Source organism: Pimephales promelas, chromosome 18 (genome assembly GCF_988280905.1).
Source record: "Pimephales promelas chromosome 18, fPimPro1.hap1.1, whole genome shotgun sequence".
Classification (NCBI taxonomy): domain Eukaryota; kingdom Metazoa; phylum Chordata; class Actinopteri; order Cypriniformes; family Leuciscidae; genus Pimephales; species Pimephales promelas.
The window spans coordinates 31058614-31070134 of NC_142786.1; the positions used below are offsets into that span (position 1 = coordinate 31058614).

Consider the following 11521-nt stretch of genomic DNA (forward strand, 5'->3'; position numbering starts at 1 on the left):
TTGGTAATAATATTGTTCGGGAAGTCACTGCAAGCACATAGGTCTCATTGGCAAAGATTTATTTGAAACCAAAAAAAAAGAGAATTGGTTACAATATACTTTAAACCATCTTTTAACATTGAAAAAAAAAGACGTATCAAGATTGCGTATACCAAGTAAAATTTCTACTTTTAAAACCGTAATAAAAATACAATAATAAAAAGGTAAATGACATTGCTGTAATGTTCATCGATATAAACCATGTTTCACCACTGGATGAGTTCACACATTGGGTCATTTTCAGAATTTTGGCCGACAAAATAGCAAGTACAATCTCTTATTACAGTTCAATGGAAAACTTTTTTTCCTTCACTTCACGGCCAAAACCTTTCTAAGAGGACCTGCGTTTTAGAACCATAAACTGTCGTGAGGCTTTATGGATGGTACAGCATTCGGCTTAGGAAACGCAAGTAATGAGTCAGATGATTGAACATAACTGGGATGGATACATAACTTTGTACAAACTTCAAGTTTAAATGTCTCATCGGGAGTGTCCAAGAGCAAAAGCTTTCATGGTTCTGTGTGTTTGTCAGCCAGTCTATTATCTGCAGATCTTTGGAGAGCTGCTCTCTCTCAGCTCAGCTGTGGTTACTCCATGCTCTCTGGGTCGGCCTGGGCCATATATGCGTCCAACTCGGCATCCAGGTGGCCCTTGGTCTTGGACATGTAAGCATCAAGCTGGTTGTCCAACTGCTCACGTGTGACGATGGCACGACCTGCTCCTCGGCCTCTGCCGCGTCCACGACCTCTTCCAGCAAATCCCCCGCGACCTCTCAGACCTCCCCGGCCTACGAGTGAACCGTTGAGAAACACTTGAGCATGCAAGAGAAATACAAAAAACACGAACTCGCAAAAATGTGCATTTAACTTTGAGAATCTAGCAAGAACCTACTAATATTATACATTATACCTCTTCCTCCAGCTACTCCACGAGCTGCACCTCGGCCACCAAAAGCTCCCCGTCCTGTAGGTCCTCCGCGCTGACGCATGCCTCGACGGAGACCGATACGTCCAGGACCACCCCTACCTCTCATCGGACCAGCACCTGAGACGTAAAAACAAGTTTTAATTAAAGGTAAAACTACTTCCAGAATGCATGTGGGAGTGCTTGCAGTTCAGTATAGCAAATTATTATTTTAAATTGAGAATACATAGAGTATCGGCCGATATGATCTTTTTTTTTTTTTTACACATCGGTATCGTTCCGATGTCAAAATAGGGCCGATAATCATTCCAGTGTATTTGACGTGTGTGTAGATGTGAGTTTGGGAGCAGGGATGTTTATTTTTTCACGAGCGCACACATTAAAAGAGCAAGTCATGTCAGTTTAAACATCACGAGCAAAAAGACTGGAACTTGCACACTGTTTTCTGTCAGCCTTACTAAGGCGTATTTTTGTCCCACCAAAGCCTTATTTGACCGGTGAGTGATGTAGATGAGTGACTGCTGCGCTTGTTACGAGCTGAGAGAGTGAAAGCCCCGGTCACTCGCACACCGTCTTCAAACTGTCTTGCTCTCCCTCGCGCATATTAATGAATTCAGCTGACTGAATAGACCTTATGTAGCCCCGCCCATTTTCAGCGCTGCGCTCGACTCGTTGTCTTTTGACTTCCTGTCTGTATTTTCACAGTGATCTTGCATTGGTATGAATGAACTGCTCGTAAAAAAATTCTCGGTCGACATTTGTTAAGACGCTTATGATAAACATTACAATGCTCATGATAACTTTTGTTAACTCTACAATAAGTAAATCCACTTCACCAGCTAATTAATCCTGGACAGCGATGCCATAGAGATATACAGAGCGACCGCGAAACCGGAAGTTCAAAGACAATATTCTAAAGATGACGGCGCCCACGTTTCTCTGATGCATAAGATCTATATCTTTGAGAATAAACGATGGTAAAATTTCAGAAGACTAACTACCATTGATTGTGAATTGTGCTAAAATAACGTTGCCTTATCTTCTCTGAAAAGCTTTCCACATGACAAACCACACTTTCAGCAACAACAAAAAAAAAATCTATCTACTGATGAAATGTTTTCTGTATTGAGACGAGTCTTATGCGACGTCCTAACCTGCCTGGATAATCACACGTGTGCCGTGGTCCGTTAACAACACGTCCGATTCGCGAACTGATGACTCCTTTGTACCGATACACTTTAAGTCTTATACGTCACATTTTCAGGTCGGAAAATCCGGAATAATCAGATCCCTGAGAATTGCTGTATCATGAGCCATTTATCGTGTATTTCGTACCCTGTGATTCCCACTCCTACTATTGGTAATATAGATTAATTTCTCTCAATACCCAAGAGAATTTAAGGGAGGCAATGAGTCTACTGGATAAAATTAGTAGATACTCTATAAACTTCATTATAGCTAAAAAAAAAAAAAAAAAAAAGCTCTTTTAAATCATCTACACTCCTTAGTGGAACAGTAGATCAGGCTCAGCTGTCTTGTCTCCTCCTGTTACCACCTAGAGACTGCACAACAGGTGCAGGAACTACTAATCTAGTAGCACACCAGGGGTCTTCTAACAGCTGTAAAATGGCAGTTTAGCCCAATCAGCATGACGCAAAGTTTAGAGAGAGGGTGGCTAAACACGTGAAAATCATTACCACTGTAAAATATCATCTCAGCTCAACAGATTTCATGTGAAATGTTAAGAAGCTCACACTGCAAAGCTTTATTCTGAAAACACGCGCATGCACCTCTTCCTCAGATTAGCGAGCCAGCATAAACATATAGATAGGAAATGTGGCTTTTTATTAAATAAATGCAGGACAGCGTTTGATAAGCACACCGGAAAACAGGAAACAAAAGCAGTGTCGTGTAAAGAATGTTCGTCACCTCTAAGAGAGAGTGCTCCTCTCATAGAACCGCCTCTCACTCTTCCTCGCAATCCTCGTCCAGCTCCACGCAATCCTCCAGGAAAACCTCGTCCTCTGCCGCCGCCCGGCATTAATGTGCCGATGGGCCGACCCAGTCTGGCCTGGATGTTGCTCTTCCCAAGTCGTTGCTTCAGGCTCTGCAGGTGATATAATGGATTCTTCCTTGATTATGCACATCAAATTGATTAACATTTTAAGGCAAAATTAAATTTGTAATGCGTAACAGAATACAGAGCAAAAAAAAAGGGTTTTATACTAGAATGTAGGGCTGGGTATTGAGACAAATTTCACAATTCGATTCGATTTCCATTCACAAGCTTGCAATTCAATTCGATTATGATTCAATATCGATTATTTTGGATATCAGTTACAATAAATGGCAATTTTTCTCAAGGGAATCAAATCTCTTAACTAATGCTGTAAACTATGGGAGTCTAGTTGTAGCCTACTAGGCTTCATTAGCCTAATGTGAAGGTAATAATGAACTGTTTTGTAGCTATACAAACACTTAAATTACACTTTTATTTATTTTATAATAAGAAGATTACATGAAGTATAAACATTTAAATGGTGGCTGTCATAAAAACGTTACACGATACAATGTTCCATTCATTCAAATGAAACAGGATGACTAATCGATTCTTGAGATTTAAGAATCGATATCAGTTCGTAAAATGAGAATCGATTAACAGAGAAATCGATATTTATTACCCAGCTCTACTTATTATGTAGCCAAATCTGTGCCGGTTTGTATTAGCCGCCTCCAGTTTTCACTATGATAACGAAGTGACGTAACTGTGATGTCGGCGCAAAAGGGGTCTACCTTATAACCTGAATGTGCCATTTAAGTCGTCTTTGTGCATTTCATCTCGTACCTGTTTGTGTTGCAGGGCAGCCTGCACAGAGGGCCTGTTCTCCATCTGCTGAGCGAGCCGGCGGTTGCGCGCACTGGCCATGTGCTGCTGCTGCATGGTCGCCCGGATGCTACTCACTGTCGGCTGCTTGTTCTTCAGCATGTTTGTGAAGCTTGTGGAACAACAGAAGGAGGAGATAGAGAGAGAGAAAGAGGAGGGAAAGGGGGATACGAGGAAAGGATGGTTCCAAATCAAATCATTTCACACAGCATGGACGCAGCTACAGCGGCTCGTGTAGCAATATAGTGAATGCCCTTTTTAGACCACACGTGCTTTATTTTACTCTCTCTCTCGGTAACATGTGGAGACACCCCAACAAATCAGTAGTTAGGTTTAAACTGAACGCTTATAGTATGGTTTTGAGAATATAGGGATGGCAGAAGAGAAGACAGAGGCTACATTGATATTAATAGATACATTTACAAAAAAAAACGTTTTGGCCTTCCTTCCACACCGATACAGAAATTTTGTCCTGTGAAAATGGAGACTTTTGAAAACCCTTTCACAAATGGATAAATTTAAAAATGCTGTTTTTGCCATATTGTAGTGCAGACTACGAAACCCTTGTTATGCGTCCGTGGAAGTCTATGACAGTTGCTGCGTCCCAATTCGCTTACTTATACTACGCCCTAAAAGTATGTACTCTTTTTGTGAGGAAAAAGTACATACTTTTGAGTGTGTCGCAAAAGAGTAGGCAAGCTTTGGAACATACTATCACGTCATCTTTAACGGACAGCTCTGTCACGTGCATCTTGTCACCGTAAACTGCCCTGTCAATCATCTTGTCACAGTTAAAATCCTCCATTCAATCTAATTTTATTTCCTACCGTTTCGGAGAGCACGTTCATCTGCCAGTTGTGGGCACTTTCATGCTCTCCTCGTGTTTGCAGTTTGAATATAATGATGCATTTAAAAAGTAATGGCTAAACGTGTCTTCACAAAAGTTCACAATGCTGCTGCAAATGCAATGTAATGTGGACAACATTGAATAAATTAATTTTCGTCAGGTTAGATACTGACAATTAATCACTCGAAGCTCTTTATCTAAACCTCTCTACACAACCGTGGGGACTCGCGCGTCCTCCATATCGACTACGCGTCTGTAGTTTTTTAACACTTTTTACTCGTGTTTGTAGTTCTAACCGAATCCTCGTCCAACGCGCAATGGTTTGTGGGCAATATCAGCCGTTAGAGTGTGCATCGATCTACACTTCGGATTCTGACCGGAAAAAGTAGACCATCCGGGTATCTTTCAAACACTCATTTCAACACACTACGATTTGGGACGTACTAATTCTATTTTCGAATACTATTTCAGACGGATAGTATGTGAATTGGGACGCAGCAAGTGTTTCCCAACCCTGTTCCTGGCGGCATACCAACACTGCGCGTATTCTTTGTCTCCCTTATCAAACACACCTGATTCAACTCATCAGCTCATAATCAGGTGGGTTAATGAGCTGATAAGTTGAATCAGGTGTGTTTGATAAGGGAGACAAAGAATAACCGCAGTGTTGGTGTGCCGCCAGGAACAGGGTTGGGAAACACTGGTCTATGATTATACCAGCAATGTTGTCTATTAATTTTCATAGTGCTTTGTACAATCTTCATACTACACTCCTGTTAAAATGAAAGAAAATTGATGTCCTGTGGCAAAACAGGAGGGCAATAGCGTTTAAGACTAACAGCGATTTTGAGTGCGATATATCGTAATGTGCCAGAAGCAGCGTATCAGAACTTTATATCTGGTCTCTGCATCATTTCATTGAGCTCATTTTGAGTATATTTCATCCTTCTGCAATAAGATGATTCCAGTCAGTGTGGACAAGAAACTTTTGGAAAATGAAAACACCATTTTCAAATGTATCTGGATTAATGTCGATGCAGCCGGAGACAGAAAAGAGGCAGGTAGATTTCTTTCAGAGTGATTGCCACTTACAGGCCACCATCAACTGCGATGTCATCAGTCCGAGACACCACATGGTGAGTTGGCCAAGGGCTAGAGGGGTGTCTGGCCACCCAGCCACTTACAACCAAGACCGTGACCTGGTACATAGCTCTGTAAGATGCTTCTTCTGAGAAGGGAAGGGGGTTGGGGGACAGGTCACGTCTTAAGTATGGACTGGGCACCTTTAATCCGTAGACAGAGAGAAATTGAGAAATGCAGAGAGAGAGAGAGAGAGTGTTTTGTGTGAGAGAGGGCAAGAAATATGGATGGCACACATACCATCCTGCACTATCAACTCATTCCCATGGTCGAGGATGCTCTTCTGCAGAGAACTCAAGTGCAGTCGGCTTACCTCACCACCATTACCCTCTCACCTCCGGGTGTGCGCTGCTTACACAAGAGACGCCTCGCCAAACATGGCACATTATTAGATCTTATACATCGACTCAAGTAACCGACGTCTTGTTGGGTAAGCGGAGCACACCATGCGGGCAGTCTAGCGTCCATGTCAGATCTGATGTCTCCCCCTCAATGACCTCCATAGTACACGTGTCTTGAGGCTTCATGCCTTAGTTATCTCTGAATGCTTTTCCCCCCGGCCTTGAGATAATGCTGTCAGGATGCGTAGCGCCTCACCGCTCATTCAGGGACACCTTGGTGGTGCTTTTCAGCACGACTTTTTGAGAAGAAGGGGCGGTCATGTTTCTTCAGACTTGCAGGGATCTCTCCTGTAGAGGGAAACAGTAGAATAAAGATGTAAGATATCTTTTCTGCATGAAAGTGAAAGCTTCAGACAGACATAAGGACGTCAATGGGGAGGCCTTGACATCATATACAAATTGGCTGTATTTTAAAACCTAGCAATTTGATTTTCAGATCCCACAAACTCCCAAATGAGATCATTCTTGTGTGAGGGACCCTCATCCTAGAATTTAAACGCCATCTATATGGGTTTTTATGTAGTATAAATGTTCATACAATTCATTACATGGATCTATCTACTTCTAAACAATCATCGGACTCACGTAGTCTGAAACCTCCGACTTAACTTAGACATCATTTATAGAGTATTTGCAGTTTGTAACATGATGGTAGCCTGTCAGTACAAGTTAAATGATTAACGTTACCAAATATGTTGTGTAGCAGAACCATTGGTTTGAAAACACTTAATTAATTCATACAATAAAACAACAACAACGAGATTTACCGGTTCAATGTAACTTGTACAATGTAACCAATGTAGCGTTACTTACATAACCGACTGTTCACGAACCTAGTCATATCACCGTAACTCACGCAAAACTTATTCGTATACAGATATTAACCAATTTAATGACACATTCATTCATTCATGTTTAAGACATATTTAGTATGTTTCAATTATATTAACTTACCTTTTCTCTGGACGACTCGTGCAGTTGAGTCAGGGCAGATCTGTTAGCTGTGAGGCTAGCGCGTCGCTGAAGCAGCAGACTGACTCGACAAAATCCCTAGTCAAAACTTTGTACTCAAAACTTTGTAATTGTATAAATATCGCCCCTCTTCTAAATATATTTAAGAACTAAAAACAAATCTATATCCCACAGAATAGGTTATTTAACACCAGTCTACTTTAATCTGCAACTCTATCTGCCTACCCTCCCCTCATTCATCACAAAATGGTGCTAACAACTGCGCGAGTTCGGAAAATGGAGCACTACGTGATTTATCGCGAGATTTAAGCGTGAACGGGTGTGTTCCAAATAGCATACTTCCATACTAAAACTAGGGTATGAACTAAGCATTAAGATTTTAGCTTAAATGTATATATAAGTACAGTTGAAACTATTTAATTGAGGTACTCTGAGCATTTTTAAGTAAAAGTTGAAGTTTTAACCATGTTAAACTACAGGAAAACTAAAATCAACTTTTCGTTTGAATTTTTTTTTTGGTAGGACAACAATTTGCATATATGTATAATCTTTTTTCAAGGGTAATGATTAGGGTTAGATAGATTTACTATCTTTAATAGTAGTCTAGTCTAGGATGATAGGACCCCCCCCCCCCCCCTCATTTTTCCGCGAGGGACTCCCATTAAAAAAAAAAAAAAAAAAGTCAGCCAATATTGTATATTTTACAATGTGATATAAAATATTATGTTGAAAATATTTAGTTTCTATTACATTACATTTTTTTTCTTTCGTTCTGGAGCCTACTTTTGATGTAATATTCATTTATTTTTGAATCCTTATATAGTTATTATCTAACTATTATTATGATTATTTTCACTTTTTTTTCTAAACTGACCCAGCCTACTCCCTTACGGATTCTAGTTCAAAAACCCCTGCACTGACAGGCTGTATCTATATCATTGATTAACAAGTGTATACTATGTATACACAGTATAATATGAGTGTATACTCAGAATACTATGAGTGTATACTAGGCTATACAGCATACATTTCATTCATTGCTTGACGTTTCAAGTCAGACTATTTTTTACATACAATATAGCCTAATGCGTCGTATGTACAGCAGTACGCTAGTATTGCATTTGGACCATAGTGAATTGCAAAATGCAGCTTAACTTGGTTTCAAGAGAGAGACAGAAAGGTGACCGCTGATTTGAACACAGCCATGTGTGACGTGGATTGTACGGAAACTCGGAGATTTCTCTCTCTCTATGTTACATGCTCTGATACAGTAGGTGGCGGTATGCACCTTCAAAAGTCAGGGTTGCAGTCACTGACTGTCAAATTAAATCGCAGTAAAGATGGCAGCGTTAGCGGTTGTGGAAACCCCATCAGGGAAAGATGCGCTCGCGGAGGGAATGCTAGACCTCTTGAGACCTGCGGTACAACAGCTTGACTTACATGTGCACTCAGTCAGGTAGTAACGTTATATTTTGGGAAACCAAAACTTAGAAATGTATAATTTACAGTAAGCAGTTCTGTTTGCTAGCATGCTAATCACTGTCAACATGACAGGTCTTGTGACTCAGACAGAGTCACAGATGCGGTGTGACCATGTAAAACAATGACAGTTATTCCTTTGTTACTGTAAGCAGTTTCGCACGATTTATGCATTTAAAATATGATTCATAGTCATTTATTTTTAAAGTGTGTATTAATATGGACAGCTATATTGTTCACTATATCCTGCAAATTTATCTCCACAGAGAAAGCCAAGTGGAACTTAGGGAACACATTGATAATTTGGCATCTGGTAAGTCATGACGTGATTATGCCGTTTTTCTATGAGTTTTTATCGGTCGCTTTGGTTTAATTCTCAAATAAGATATATTTTTGTTATTGTTGTTGTTTTTTAAACAAAAAATCTCTTAACAATTGGTGAATGTTAGTTAACACCAATTAGAATTTCTTATTCATTTAAGAAAATTGCGTGTTTTGACATTTGTGCAACATAGTATACAATTTGCACAATAGCTAAAAGCTAACTGTCATAATCTGCGCAACTTCTAAACCTTCATTTATTGTGTGAGCCATCAAATACAAAACGATCAATTCAGTTATCAAAAATTGGTCAGTCATACATGTATATTATGCAAATATTTCTAACATGGCATGATTGTTATGTCTGCAAATGTCCTGCCTTAGTAATTAAATGGTAATCACAATCTTACCAATGTTTGAAGCATAGCCAGAGCTTGCCTGGATGTCTTTTTTTTTCTCAGTATGTGTAGTAGGTTAGCTACATATAGGGTATGTGTAGAAATGGACTTGCAATTGTGAATTTCCAGTTTACAATTTTAACTTTTCCCAGTGAACTTTTACATACTGTTGAAATCTGTTGAATAGCTCAACGTGATACAGTTACAGAATATTATTCAGTTAGACAAAACATACATTCTTGTATTGAAATGTTGTACAGTAAGTGGTCATTTGTCAACAAAAACATCCAAACATTTTGACCAGTGTGGCTCACATGATACATAAAGATTCATTTTGCTGGCGTTGTTCAATTTCCGCTGAAGCATGAATGAATTGTTTTGGGTGAGTTATTACATTTTGCAGATGTGCGATAGAGTTGTGATGTCCCATAAAACAGTTGTGACTATTTCACTTAGATTTTAGAGAAAAGTATGACTGTTAGAAGAAAGGTATGAAAATTAGTCAATGCAACGTGTTATGATTACGACTCTTTTGTCATAATGTAAGAACAATTTCTGCAGAATTCATGAATATTAAATTAAATCATCTCATGAATGCTATTTGTGCACATTTCTTCTACAGAGTTGTGTAGGATCAACGAACACCAGAAGGTGGCACTAGACTTAGACCCATATGTTAAAAAACTTCTTAATGCCAGGAGAAGAGTGGTGCTTGTCAATAACATACTCCAGAATGCACAGGTAAAAGACACAGATGTTAAAACATCAGTCATGCACATTATTGCCCTGTGTTTTCTACTTCATTATCTCAAATGTTTGTTTCAGGAACGTTTGCGGAGGTTGAACCATAATGTTGCTAAGGAGACTGCACGAAGGAAGACCATGCTTGAGGCATCAGGAGCATTTACCCCACGCTCTCCCAGCAAACCATGATGTCCTGGTGCTCACGTTTTGAGAATGCACCATTACACTGTGCTCAATTTCAAGGACCAATTCTGTAGATTCACAGAATCTTCCTCACATTGTTAAAGGGCACTTGGTTATGCAAAGCACTGCTACAGCAAAATGAGTGTAAATTCCTTTAAGAGTAGTCCAGGAGACAGCAGTGTATATATGCACTCATTTCTATACGTTTTGTCTATATGAATGTAACTGATGCTGAAAAATGCTCGTATTGCAATGCTCTGGATTTCCTAATTATTTGCATTAATTTCAGAGATAGTATCCAGTTTAATGCATCAGATAAGGACATCTCCTCCTCACAGTCTTGATCTAATCAGTGAAAGCAGATTATAGTTTCAATTTTTTGCTCACATGTGGAAATAGTATAGTGAATTGTTTTTTTTAACTTATGTTCTGTCACATAATAATAATAAAAAAAACAAAATGTTTTATCTTAGAGTTCTATTTTTTCTAGTTAAAACCTCACCATTTTGACTTTATAACAAGTTTATGTCACAATTCTGAGAGAAAGGTCATAATTGTGAGATAAAAAGGTCAGACTTGTGAGATAAAGTCACAATTTGGGTGAACTATCCCTTAAAAAACATATAAAAGAATTTAAACATTTAACACTTATGCAACTTAAAATAGACATTGCGCACAGTCTTCAGTAGACTAAATACTTTTCATTGATGTTGATTTTATTATTAATTAATAGGAGTATCATTACATGTAGATTGAGGTTTCAAATCACAGAACAAGCCAATATAAGTGTTTAGAAATACATTTTGATGGAAAAAAAAATAACTTCCCCAGAATCCATAGCATTGCATTATAATTGAATCAGCAGGAAAATCTTAGGTATGCACATGTCTTATGTTAATAGTGGATGCTTTGTAAGAGGATATCAGAAAGGGCAGATGAAGGTGACCTTGTTTTATCTGAAAAGGGAGAGGGTTAGGAAAAGATTTCAGGACAGGTGAAAGGTCAAGGGAGGGAATCTCTCAAGGAGGAAGTTGGAATTACACGAGGGACCTCATAAAAGTTGCTTTGTTGATGAGAGATTAAACACAGATTGCTGGAAATCAAGTAAAACGAAAAAGTAAAGGCCATTTGGAGTCTGTTTATATTTGATGGTGACTGCATAAGCAAACTAGACTCAAAGATAACTGC

The 11521-nt window shown here is 39.1% G+C and overlaps 2 protein-coding genes across 3 annotated transcripts; one reads left to right on the forward strand and one right to left on the reverse strand.

Moving 5' to 3' along the window:
* Positions 1–42: 42 nt before the first annotated feature.
* On the reverse strand, positions 43–7470 carry chtopa (chromatin target of PRMT1a). 2 transcript variants are annotated; one of them, XM_039680734.2, is made up of 6 exons: positions 7191–7470; positions 6433–6524; positions 3810–3960; positions 2894–3071; positions 950–1084; positions 43–827 (listed from the first exon to the last, which is right to left on the reverse strand). In XM_039680734.2, exons 2-6 carry the CDS (start codon positions 6495–6497, stop codon positions 628–630), a joined length of 729 nt encoding a protein of 242 aa, XP_039536668.1. In that variant the 5' UTR covers positions 6498–6524; positions 7191–7470; the 3' UTR covers positions 43–627. The 2 variants fall into 2 exon arrangements, with proteins under 2 accessions (XP_039536668.1, XP_039536669.1); XM_039680735.2 differs by lacking the exons at positions 6433–6524; positions 7191–7470 and adding an exon at positions 6076–6211.
* A 1035-nt stretch (positions 7471–8505) lies between these two features.
* Positions 8506–11460, forward strand: snapin (SNAP associated protein). Its single transcript, XM_039680435.2, has 4 exons — positions 8506–8664; positions 8954–9000; positions 10029–10147; positions 10232–11460. Exons 1-4 carry the CDS (start codon positions 8549–8551, stop codon positions 10337–10339), a joined length of 390 nt encoding a protein of 129 aa, XP_039536369.1. The 5' UTR covers positions 8506–8548; the 3' UTR covers positions 10340–11460.
* Positions 11461–11521: the final 61 nt, after the last annotated feature.

Coding starts and splice junctions, on each gene's coding strand:
- chtopa (XM_039680734.2), bottom strand. CDS start 6,497: ATGACCGCCCCTTCTTCTCAAAAAGTCGTGCTGAAAAGCACCACCAAG. Junction 3,072..3,809: donor CTGCCCTGCAACACAAACAG/GTACGAGATGAA, acceptor TATCACCTGCAG/AGCCTGAAGCAACGACTTGG. Junction 1,085..2,893: donor AGGAGCACTCTCTCTTAGAG/GTGACGAACATT, acceptor TTTACGTCTCAG/GTGCTGGTCCGATGAGAGGT.
- snapin (XM_039680435.2), top strand. CDS start 8,549: ATGGCAGCGTTAGCGGTTGTGGAAACCCCATCAGGGAAAGATGCGCTC. Junction 8,665..8,953: donor TTACATGTGCACTCAGTCAG/GTAGTAACGTTA, acceptor TTATCTCCACAG/AGAAAGCCAAGTGGAACTTA. Junction 10,148..10,231: donor ACATACTCCAGAATGCACAG/GTAAAAGACACA, acceptor TGTTTGTTTCAG/GAACGTTTGCGGAGGTTGAA.